Source organism: Papio anubis, chromosome 6, assembly GCF_008728515.1.
Source record: "Papio anubis isolate 15944 chromosome 6, Panubis1.0, whole genome shotgun sequence".
Taxonomy (NCBI): Eukaryota; Metazoa; Chordata; class Mammalia; order Primates; family Cercopithecidae; genus Papio; species Papio anubis.
The window spans coordinates 154,410,406-154,422,938 of NC_044981.1; the positions used below are offsets into that span (position 1 = coordinate 154,410,406).

General features: G+C 40.2%; 1 protein-coding gene across 8 annotated transcripts in view; it reads right to left on the bottom strand.

The window, feature by feature from the left end:
• Positions 1-12,533, bottom strand: part of ARMC2 (armadillo repeat containing 2) — a 127,704-nt gene that overhangs the window by 68,671 nt on the left and 46,500 nt on the right. For all 8 annotated transcript variants that reach the window (XM_003898341.5, XM_003898342.3, XM_021938030.2 and 5 more), the window contains 2 exons: positions 7,301-7,399; positions 1,463-1,638 (listed from right to left, as the gene is read on the bottom strand). In XM_003898341.5, coding sequence (XP_003898390.2) covers positions 1,463-1,638; positions 7,301-7,399 — 275 coding nt within the window. The remainder of the gene's footprint in view (positions 1-1,462; positions 1,639-7,300; positions 7,400-12,533) is intronic.

Consider the following 12,533-nt stretch of genomic DNA (forward strand, 5'->3'; position numbering starts at 1 on the left):
TGATGCTGGTTCTGCAGCTAGTCAGAAGGCAAACCCACCCAGCTCTGCACTCTGGAGTTTTAGCCCAGCATCTTGCTCCTGATTCAGCAAGGCCATCAATGTCACCAAGAGGGCTTTATTTAATCATATGTTTAGTTCAAAACATGTTCACTGCCTGGCAGATCATTTAGCCTTTTGCCCTAAAATAATAAAATTTGTGCCATATATAGATAATTAATTTGAATGACACCATTAATAACCAAAATAATATTTTCTCTGCAAAGCATTAAAAGAATTCATGTTCCTTCCTTCCTCCTTCCTTTCCTTCTTGCTCTTTCTTTTTTTTTCCCCCTCACTCTTTCTTTCTTTGGCTTGGTATGGAACAAAATGTCTAGGATCCGGATTAAAATAGCAAAGGCAATCTTTGGGCAGCTGCTGCACCACCAGAGCCGTGGAGTGAAATCACTATTTCAAACAAGTATTGCTTTCTTCACCACATATCACAATTTTTAAAAAGAGAGTTAATAGTTTGACAGCTAAATAAGAATGTAGCCTCCCCCTGATATTACACAGATATATGCTCAGAAAATTCTGCTTTATGAAAGACTTCATTACCAGTGTAAGAAAAGGTGGCATTCTTATTAACTAATAGTAAGTATGGCAACACTTACCTTCACTGTATACTATAAGATTTTAAATTCTATAAATTATGGAGTGTTAGCACAAAGCTTTTACTTGTATGAAACCAAGAAAACAAAGCTTCATTCATTTGTTTTCGCGGCTCTCTTAGAACATTCTATAATAATTGTGGCTTATCTTTTGGTTCCAACTGTTTATGGCTGAGACAATGAAGTGCTCCCCTCAAACAATGATATCATTTTGTTTGAGACAGAGTTTCTACAGACTTTTTTTTTGGTGTCTGGCCTTTTCTTCTCACACCTTGTGAAAGCCTTCTATGACCACTGAGGTACCTTCCTGTGACCACACGCAGCTGTTTTTCGGTTTCACACTGGTTCCTAAAGCACCTGGTTTATTATGACTGTGGCCTAAATTACTTAGTTATTTATTAAATCATATGACAGAATCAAACATCCAAGAGAAACCACAGCCTGCACCATCTGCTACTGATCTCCAGTCAAGTTATTTGAGCAACCGTTTCGAATGTATTTGCCTACGGTTATTTCTTTTTCTTTCTTGCCTTTCTTTCCTTCCTTCTTTTCTTTTTTTTTTTTTTTTTTTTAAACTTAGTCGCAGTCCAAAAATGTTAAGAGTTTCTTTGAACATTTTCTATGTACTCAGCTTTAGTTCCTTAGATAATACTTCCTGGTCAAATTCTGAGATGTCAGTTTATTACCTTAATTTTTTCCAAGATTCTAAACAAATACACTACATTTCTAATATTCTTTGTAATATTTACAAATAAAGCATTAAACAAAGCTTTTATGTGATATAGTCGACTAGACCAGAGGAAAGAAAAACTTACTGCTAGAATTATTTTTGCAAGTTTAAGGCTGAGCAAGTCTGAACCAACATCAACTAGTTTACATAGGGTCTTCAGGAGAATACTTCTTCTCTTAAATTTATTTCCAAGCATGTTTCCTTCCTCTAAAGCATGATGAAGTTGTGTGCAAGCAGCACAAACCGTTTCAATGTTTTCTTCTGTCAGAGCAAAGAGAGTAAAGCAACACTTACTAATTAAGGTTAAGTTTTCCAGTGTGTCAAACACAGTGTGAGTAAAAACCCTGTCATTATTTCCTTGGATATCTTCAAATTCCTGAACTCTATTTTTTTCCTTATCTTATCGCTTCCATCTACCCGATTTTTTTCATCCCTTTGATCCATCTCCTACCATGTTGACTTATTACTTATCAGTCATTAGCTTATCTAGAATACACAGTCTTTCAAAGAGGTATTGGAGAATGGGACTTCTACCTGCTTCAGTTGGCCTCCTTTACTCCAAACGCCCTCCACCTCAGCCCGTCCTCTGCTCAGTCTCACAGATGCACGCCACTTGCATCTTGACCTTCAACTCTTTTTTGCATAGTTCTATTGGCCTAAAATGTTCTCCATAACCCTCATTCCTACTGTTTTTGGTCCTTCGAGGCTCTGTTTATGTTGTAGCTGCTTCAGAAAAGACGCACTGTTCCACATTCACAAACATTACCTTAGGTAACTTATTTTCCATGTACATATGTGTGTGTTGTGTTACATGACCAGTGCCCTCAAACAGATGTCATGCTAAGTGAGCCAGTCTTACATATCTATCAACAGCACATGGTACAGTGAGAATACTGGATAGAATACTGTATATAGCATAACTTCATACATATTCATTTTCTAATATATCTGTTGACAAAAACAATGACCAATATTTTCCTATGAGAATAATGCTCATCATCTAAGAAAAGAGGGCTCTAATAGAACAAAAGCCTGAAATGTCACAAAATCCACCGTTATCTGGAGGTGGTTATTAGAAAACAAGAGAATAAAAAGATTTTTGGGGTTGCTCACGCCTGTCGTCCGGCACTTTGGGAGGCTGAGGTGGGAGGGTTGCTTGATTCCGGGTTCAACGCCACCTGGGCAATACAGCAAGATCCTACTTCCAAAATAAAATAAAAAATAAATTTAAAAAAAGAAGAATATTTTAGTTAGGAAACAGGGAGATCTAGAACCTTTCATTTTATAATTATGATTGTGAGGAAAGTAATTTTTTTTTTTTTTTTTTTGAGATGGAGTTTCACTCTGTCACCCAGACTGGAGTGCAGTGGCGCATTCTTGGCTCACTGCAAGCTCCACCTCTCAGACTCAAGCAATCCTCCTGCCTCAGCCTCCTGAGTAGCTGAGACTCCAGACACATGTCACCACACCTGGCTAATTTTTGTATTTTTGGTAGAGATGGGGTTTTGCCATTTTGCCCAGGCTGGTCTCAAACTCCTAATCTCAAGTGATCCACCTGCCTCAGCCTCCCAAAGTCCTGGGATTACAGGTGTGAGCCACCACACCCAGCCTAGGAAAGTAATTTTTGAAAGTGGTAGCCACACTAATTGGCATACAAAGAAGAAAAATAGCACAATAAATGGAACATGAGGGGAAATAAAATAATCTAACATATTCTGTTGAATAATATTACCTCTGATAGATTCCTTCATGAAATTTAAAAGTAGGAAACCAATCTTAAATAAATACCATAATGTGCTCTTAGAAGCCCACATAGAGGAAGTGTGTGCCTGCAGAAGGAAGTGACTCAGGCCATTTTTAGCTCTTTTCAACAATAACATCTAAGAAAAAATTTTAAACCTCAATAGCTAAGTAACCTTCAATGTCTTTCGGTTATGCACTTAAATGAATGAATTGATGGGAAATGACTTAGACTAACTTTAAAAAAAGGGAAAAACCTGAACTCCTATTGTATGAAACACTTGTGTTTTGTTGTTTTATTCTTCTGTGACTGGCGGTTTCTTTACAAACCCTAAGTCCAGGCTCTGGGCCACTCATTGGCAGTGGGTGGTCCTCCAGGTATTTTTCTAACACTTCCTTCCACAAACTCTTCAGCCTGGTAGGTTCTATTCAAGAATACTTGTTTTTAGCTTTAAAAAAGAGGTTAGAAGAAAGGCTCACGAGTCAAATTTTAAACTATTGATCAAATCAATCCTTTATACCAAATAGTTTGTTATAAATGCTCTACAGCTGCAAAAGACAACTTGAATCTACGAACTATCAAGATTTGCAAGGGGCTAAATCTAGTGGGTAAAAGTTTGATGTGTAACAGAGAGTAACATAATCTCAGAGTAACTTCTATCCCCCAATATATGTATTCATCACAAAGGAAAGAATAAAAACTTGACAGTGGATACAGCTGTGGGACACCACCAGCAACAGAACGCAGCAGCATTGTGTACTCCTGGCAGGAGGCGCTGACAGGGACACAGTGGCACTCGTGCTCTGCCTGCCCAAGACGCTAACCTGGAGCTCATCACGGGGAAAACATCAGACAAACCCAATCTGCAGGACAGTCTGTAAAATATTCCTCAAATAGATCAAGATCACGAAAGAGATGTGGCAAATGATGAGAACTTGTGATCCAGGCTTTTATTTTTTCTATAAAGGAAAGTATTGGGACAAATTGGCAAAATCTGAGTAAGATTTGTATAGTATTGTATGTTAATTTCCAGATATATAAGAGAATGCTTTTGTTTCTAAAAAATATACATGCCAGCCGGGCTTAGTGGCTCACACCTGTAATCCCAAAACTTTGGAAGGCCGAGGCAGGTGGATCACTTGAGGCCACAAGTTTGAGACCAGCCTGGCCAACATAGCAAAATCCAGTCTCTACTAAAAATACAAAAAATTAGCAGGGTGTGGTGGTGTACACTTAACATCCCAGCCACTCAGGAAGCAGAGGCACAAGAACTGCTTGAACCCAGGAGGTGGAGGTTGCAGTGAACTGAGATCGTGCCGCTGCACTCCAGCCTGGGCAACAGAGCAAGACTCTGTCTCAAAAGAAAAAAAAATTAGGCCAGGCTTGCGCCTGCAATCCCAGTACTTTGGGAGGCCGAGGTGGGTGGATCACAAGGTCAGGAGTTCAAGACCAGACTGGCCAATATGATGAAACCGCGTCTCTACTAAAAAAAAAAAAATTAGCCAAGCGTGGTGGTGGGCACCTGTAGTCCCAGCTACTCGGGAGGCTGAGGCAGGAGAATCACTTGAACCTAGGAGGTGGGGGTTGCAGTGAGCCAAGATCGTGCCACTGCACTCCAGCCTGGGTGACGAGAGCGAGACTCCATCTCAAAAAAAAAAAAAAGAAAGAAAAAGAAAAAAGAAAAAATTAAAATATGCATGCCAAAATACTTAGGAATATGTGACATTAGGTTGGCAACTTGTTCTCAAAAGGTTAAAGAAATTAAAAACTGTGTAGTGGTAGAGAAAAAGAGAGGGACGGGGAAGGGACAGAATGAGAAAGCAAATGCGGCTAAGTGTTACTATTGGGGGGACCTGGATGAAGAATATACAGCATTTTTTGTGACAGTCTTGCAACTTTTCTGTAAGTCTCAAATTATGTCAAAAGTTAAAAAAAGAAAAAGAAAAAAATTCTCAAGGGATCAAGTAATCCAGCCCTGCCACCATTCACTGATGTTTTGTTTTGTTTTTTGAGACAGGGTCTCTTTCTGTTACCCAAGCTGGAGTGCACTGGCACAATCACGACTCACTGCAGCCTCGACCTCCCAGGCTCAAGTGACCCTCCAGCCTCAGCCTACCACGTAGCTGGGACTACAAGTGCATGCCACCATGCTTAGCTAATTTTTGTATTTTTTGTACACATGGGGTTTCTCTATGTTGCTCAGGCTGGTCTTAAACTCCCGAGCTCAAGTGATCCTCTTGCCTTGGCCTCCCAAAGTGCTGGGATTACAGGCGTGAGCCACCACGCCTGATCCATTTGCTGTTCTTAATGTTATCTAGGGAGAGAGATGCCATATTTCCGTGTTTAATAAGCCTTCTTCTGAGAAGGGAGATTCATTCACATTTCAAATCCCCACTCCTGTTAAATTTTCTCTACTAGTGTGCATGGTAGGCAGAGCCCTTAGCACCCTCTTAAAATCCTTCCGGCTGAGCTGGACATGGTGGTGTGAGCCTGTAGTGTGAGAACCACTTCAGCCCAAGAGTTCAAGGCCAGCCTGGGCAGCATTAGTGAGACCCCTCTCTTTAAAAAAAACTCCTGGCGGCCGGGTGCAGTGGCTCACGCCTGTAATCCCAGCACTTCGGGAGGCCAAGGCGGGTGGATCATAAGGTCAGGAGTTTGAGACCAGCCTGGCCAATATGGTGAAACCCCCATCTCTACTGAAAATACAAAAAAATTAGCTAGGCGTGGTGGCAGGCGCCTGTAGTCCCAGCTACTCAGGAGGCTGAGGCAGAAGAATAGCTTGAACCCGGGAGGCAGAGGTTGCAGTGAGCCAAGATTGTGCCACTGCACTCCGGCCTGAGTGACAGAGCGACACTCTGTCTCAAAAAAAAAAAAAAAAAAATCCTTCTTTCCTGTAGGAAGACTTCCTACAAGAAAGGCCTTCACAATACTGACTCAGTGTCCCCACTCAATGTTTTGCAATATATTTTCTTATGTAACCTTTACCCAGACTCATTGTTCTTCTCACTATTGTTTGCACATTATCTCCTAAGATAAAGGGCCCAAAGCTAACCTGGCACACTAATATGAGGGGGAACATAGTAACTCTAGAGGGGAAAAAGTCATCACATTCATATCCTTAGGACTTTGGGCTGCAGAAGCCTTTTGAGATAACCTAGTCTCCACCTCGTCTGGCAGGTGAGGACACTATTGCACACAGAGTCTAGGTGACTCCTCATGGCCATATGCTTAGCAAGTAGCAGCACCGGGACCAGAAACCCTGTCCAGGGCTCCCACATTAACCATGAACACAGCCAAGCACCAATGGGGAGCAGAGTAGGGGTGAGGTCATTTGAACCTTTCGGGAATCAGGTCTTTTGCAGCACGTCCCTGTTTGGTTGCTGGAGAGGATTCATTTACCCTGCTTCTCTTAGAGCATATTCCTGTGGCTACCAAGCTGGTTTGCTCACCAACTCCTCCTAGCAAAGGCTTACTGTGCACTGTGTGCCAGGCACTGGGCTCGCCCTAGGGCAATGACCACTGCTCCAGAGGAGCCTGGTCCAACTTCAGAAAGAGAATCCTTGAGGAGCTGCAAAGAGGGAGAAAGTGGAGGGCCATCCCATGACACGCTTTCCCTCCCCTTGCAGGGACCCATCGATCATGGGCCTTCACTTCTGGGACAGTTCAGAGTGCAAGGGTGGGACACATCCCAGGCCATTTCCCATGCTGTGGGTGGCATTCCTGACAGATGTGCTCCCTTCAAGAGAGTAGGACATATACCAGTTGGACCAAGGAAACCACGGGCACACCTGTCAAGGACGCCAGTTTATGAGACTAAGCTTCCAAGCCTGAAATCTGTTTTAATCTTTTACTTTCTTGAGTATGAACAGCCACCTGAGAGAAGTTAAGCCAGCATTTCCTTGGGCAGAGGAAATGATAATTAATTTATATTACAAAGGAAATTTTAGAAATTGGCTCTCTTGGTGCACGTAAAGCATAATCTTACTAAAAATTATGTGTGCATATATTATTTAATACACACAGGGTAAATAAATAGATGACTTCATTTGTTTTTGAACATGTTCACAGAAATGATAGTGAAAACTTACTAAAAATATCAGGGCAATGGGGAACACATAAATAACTACAGGTATTGTTTTAAAAAAAACAAAAACAGGTTTTTGTTTTGTTTTGTTTGTTTACCCTTTTCTAATTCACGCAAAATCGGTACAATCCTTGTATTCCAAAAGACTTCGTCTACTTCTATTTCTGCGTCCTTTTCTTGCAGGTCAGCTTTTGGGACTGCAAAAGAAATCCAGAACAGGAGAAAAAGTTATGAAAAAGGAGTTGTCATGAAGCACAGTCAAAAGCCTTTACTATTCATCACTACAATTAATAAACTAGAGAATTAAATTACCCTTTGCTCCCCAAGCCTGACTATTTCTCATTAGAACTACAGGTCTTCTAATCAAATTACCCCAAATTAAACTCAGACTGGATAACGTAAACAAGTCAGAACTTTAAAATATGATCTGGTCACTTCATAAAGTAGTCAGCTTTGTAAATACTGATGACTGTCAGTAAGGCAAACAGTTCTGAGTTCATTTTTACTTAAACGTATCCCTCTGTAATACAGAATAAATAACTATAGATATGTAAAGAATAAGGATTTTGAAAATGTGTAATGAAAAATTTTCTAAAAGGGAGACCTAAAATGACTTTCTTTTCTATAGAAATAAGATATCCACACTAACATGGGGCCAGTAGCATTAACGCCAAGTGATTTTGTGTGGTGCAGCAGAAAAGCCGGGGCCTTGGGGGCTGACAAATCTCAGTTCAAATCCCAACTCCGTTAAGGACATGGTGAGTGACTGGGGTCCAGTTTTTTATCCTTTCTGAGTCTCTGTTTCCTCATCAGCAGAACAGAATATTTGCCTTCGAGGGTATAAGAATTAAAATATATGGTATAGGTAAAGCTCTGAGCTCAGTGCCAAGCCTTTAGCAATATACAGTATATAATTAATTTCATTTCCCTGATTAAACAAGCACACAAACAGGTAATCACCCCTGCAGTATCTCATACCTGTGTGATACTAACAAGCCATCAAGAGTAGATGCTGCCTGTGAATATGGGTTGCAGGGAATAGCAACCATTGCCTGTGTACTCTAGATGCAGGAGGCCTCCATTTCATTTTTGCAGTAACACTACGAGGAGGTTCCCAAACAATCCCCATTTTGCAGGTGAAGAAAGTGGAGCCCAGGTGTACTAAGTTATCTGCTCAGGGTCATATAGCTCCCCAGCCTCTGCACTTGACCTCAAAGCTATGCTGACTTGCAGCAAACTAGCCAACTAAAGGGTAACATTGGGGGGAATCTAACTCGCATTAGAAACTGCAAATTATGATTATATTTCACACAGGCAGTATCTCAAGATCTAAAACACTGACTGTAGCTGGAGGTGGCATTGCTGTGCTGAGGCATTACTGAACAGTGCTGGAGATGTATTCCTCAGTCTCCCTTCTCTGAAGACCACCTTTAAATCCTTTATCTGGCACTTGGTCTACATCAAGTCAGGGAGTCCACGCCCTCTCGGGGCAGGGTGGACCTGGTACCAATTAAGTGTACACACAGAAGGTGCCTGGACCCTAAAAATGTCACATAAAGAGTTAGAAATCAGGAACAATCAGAGGGTGAGAGGTTGGAAGAGAGAGAGACAAGAGGCAGAGAAAGACAAAGAGACAGAGACAGAGAGAGGAGCAAAAGGGTATATAGCCCATATATTTTCAGGTTACTTTAAACAAAGGACAAGTTGAGCAGGAGGCCTGTTAATAGCACAGGTTTGGAGTCACCATCCGAGTTTGAATCCTAGCTCTGCCACCTACTAGCTGGTTGACTATGGGCAAATTGCTTCACCTCTCTTCTGTAAAATGGGGTAACAATGGTTATCTCTAAATATTGTGATTAGGATTATTAATTTATTTGTGCTCTTCTGTATTTTCCAATGCCTCTAATGCATTATTATTATTCTTGAAGAGAAAAATATATACAACACATATTAAATGTGTGTAATACCTTAGTACATATCCATATTAATATTTTTTAATATTAATATGGATTAAAATAAAATTCTCTGCATCAAGAAATCCAATAAAATCCCTTGACGATTATCTGTACAAATAGCAGAGAAATCCATAGATAACACATAATGGCATGTATTGAAAAACTCATTTGAATTCAGAGATATATTTGAATTCTGAATACTCACACCATCAAATGGTGCTGATGTCACGCAGGAGAAGCAGGGACACTGTACAATCTACCTAACCCGCCCAACACAGAGGCCTTCCCCTGTTATACTACATGCTAGAAATGGCCACTCTCAGTTGCAGCAAGTCCAGGCTTGCCTTTTATCAACCCTTCCCACTGCCAAGAGCAGCTGACCCACACAGGGCATCCAAGATCACCTAAGCAGCAAAAGTAAATAGAAAGAGGTTGTCAACAAAGCTATTATTAAACATTTGCAGTGCAGTAAATAGCCTTAATAGCAAGGTTTCAGATAATCTATCTAACCCAGTACAAGACTTCACCATAAAATACTAAATTGAATTGTCTTTAGGACAAATTAGTCCACATCAGTACAGATTCACAATCCCTTATCCAAAACCTTTGGAATCAGATATGGTTTGGGATTCGGAAACACATGGATTTTAGAAAGTCAATATGGTATACACATTGCACATTACAAACCACCCCCGTAGGGCCTTCTGCAGCAGCACCCTGTAGCAAAATATATGAATATTCACAGTAACAAAATGAAGACTCTAACTGATTTCCCATCAGGCTCAGGGATTTTGGAACTACAGATAGTTTGTAGACTACCATCTCAATCTTTTGGATCATTGTTTTTATGAATCTGCCTTAACTTTGATAATTCATGGATGTGGATTCTAAAAATAAACATGAATATTCAAGTAATACAAAAAACATAGTTTCTCATATTTGTGGATAATTAACCTATTCAAAGTCCAAAGTATATAAAGAATAAAATAAAATAAACATCTATCAAGGCAAGTGAAAGCCAGAAAATAAGTCAGGCAAGTTATTTAATCCACACATATTTATGACACACTTACATTTACTAGAAACTAGACTTTGAGTCCAGTAAGTTCAAGTCTGCATTTTTTACCTCCTATGCAATATGCTGCTTAATACAGAAGTTCTATGAGAAACCACGACTATCAACTGTTTTTCAGGACAAATAAAATGGATAACTTATTCACCTCAGAAAGAGCTAAATTACAGGGGTGAGTCAGAAATCACAGAACTATTTATTTAACCCTCACGGGCCCTTATGAATGTTTCTGAGATTGGCTTCTCCTCAGAACCGAAGTTACTGAGTCACTGGTATGAGGGTTTCCTTCCAACCCTCTCCTAGGAATTTCAAAGTGCACAGTTGTGTCTGGCTATAGCCTTTCTACCTCTTCACTCACCCTGGGCCTCCCCCTGCCTCCATTTTATACACAATCCCTGAGTTACTCTAGAAAATGAAGCATGGAATCATATGACTGCTTTTTAAGATACACACAGACACACAAATAACAAAAAGGTTGTCTCAATCTTGGGCAACAATCTAATATTTTAGAAAGCACTTTCATCTAGGTTCACAGTTTGCTAAATATAAACATTATGATTCAACAGGAAATTGGGTAAGTCAAGCAAAAATTTCAGCATGTTTTTGAAGATTTTGCTGTCTCAGTGGTTATAGTTGTTAACCACAGCTTTGAGTTCTGGACACAAAAACCTGACACAATGTTTGGATTGGCTGATGTTTTTAGCATGTAAATGTAAAATCCTTAGCAACTATGCTGGCTCAAAAATTACTATATCTAAGATTTTCCTGAGTAAAGAAATTCCCAATGGCACAAAAGTCATTTTATTGATAAAAAACTAAGTTTTGAAGATAACAATTTTTAAAATCTAGTATTCAGTATTGTAAAATCTCGTGTACAAAAATATATGAAGAGTATAACAGACACCAGTGTACCCCATACTAGTTTGGTCAGATATTAACATTTTGCCAAATTTTTATCCTTTCCCTTATTTTAAAGAAATGAAACATTACAGATGTGTGGCTCCCTGCATCCATTCCCCTCCTCCCTCTCCCTCTAGGGGTTACCACCATCCTAAATCCACTGGTTACTATGATTACACTTGACTTCACATGCTTACCACATGGCTGTGTATCCGCAAACAATATATGTCTTTGCTTTTGCAACTTGTTTCATCTCGTATTATGTTTATACTGAATTTACTCAATATTACAATATACAAAAGCCCATGAGTTCACTTTTCTAACAACTATATTCTATTGCATGAATACATTTTGTATCATTTCTAGACTGTGGTTTATATTGTTACATATTTTCTCAATTAAACCGTTTAAAGGCCCAAAGGACGGTCTTAGTAAAGTTAATATAGTTTCATTTAAGTGAGCAATGTTTTTTGTTTTTTTGTTTTGTTTTTTTTTTGAGACAAGTCTCGTTCTGTTGCCCAGACTGGAGTGCAGTGGTGTGATCTAGGCTCACTGCAAACTCCATCTCCCAGGTTCAAGTGATTCTCCTGCCTCAGCCTCCCAAGTAGTTGGGATTACAGGTACCCCACTCCCTCACACCATGCCTAGCTAATTTTTGTATTTTTTTTTTTTTTTGGTAGAGATGGGGTTTCACAATGTTGGCCAGGCTGGTCTTGAACTTCTGACCTCAAGTGATCTGCCTGCTTCCAAAGTGCTGGGATTATAGGTGTGAGCCACCATGTCCAGCCAAGCAATGCCTCGAACTCAAGTTTTTAACCCAAGAACTATGTTAATGTTAAGTTTTGCAACTTTCCAAATGCTTTCACAAAATGATTTCTACAAAACCATTAAGACTGTCATCTAGGCCGGGCGTGGTGGCTCACCCCTGTAATTCCAGCATTTTGGGAGGCCGAGGCAGGTGGATCACAAGGTCAGGAGATCGAGACCATCCTGGCTAACACTGTGAAACCCCATCTCTACTAAAAATACAAAAAATTAGTCAGGCGTGGTGGCGGGTGCCTGTAGTCCCAGCTACTCGGGAGGCTGGGGCAGAAGGATGGTGTGAACCCGGGAGGTGGAGCTTACAGTGAGCCGAGATCTCGCCACTGCACTCCAGCCTAGGCGACAGAGCAAGAAACTCTGTCTCAAAAAAAAAAAAAAAAAAAAAGACTGCCATCTACAGACGTTTGAGGCATCTGAGTTGGGTAGTGGTAAGATGGTAAGATTGTATGAATATAATAAAAATGTATAAAAATAAATGTTGATTTGTGATCAAATTGGACAAACTTCCTGAAGTTTTCAGTGAGCCAACATAGATATCTTCAGGGCAAACATTTTTCCTTTAAGTGGAGATGCTGCAGATGA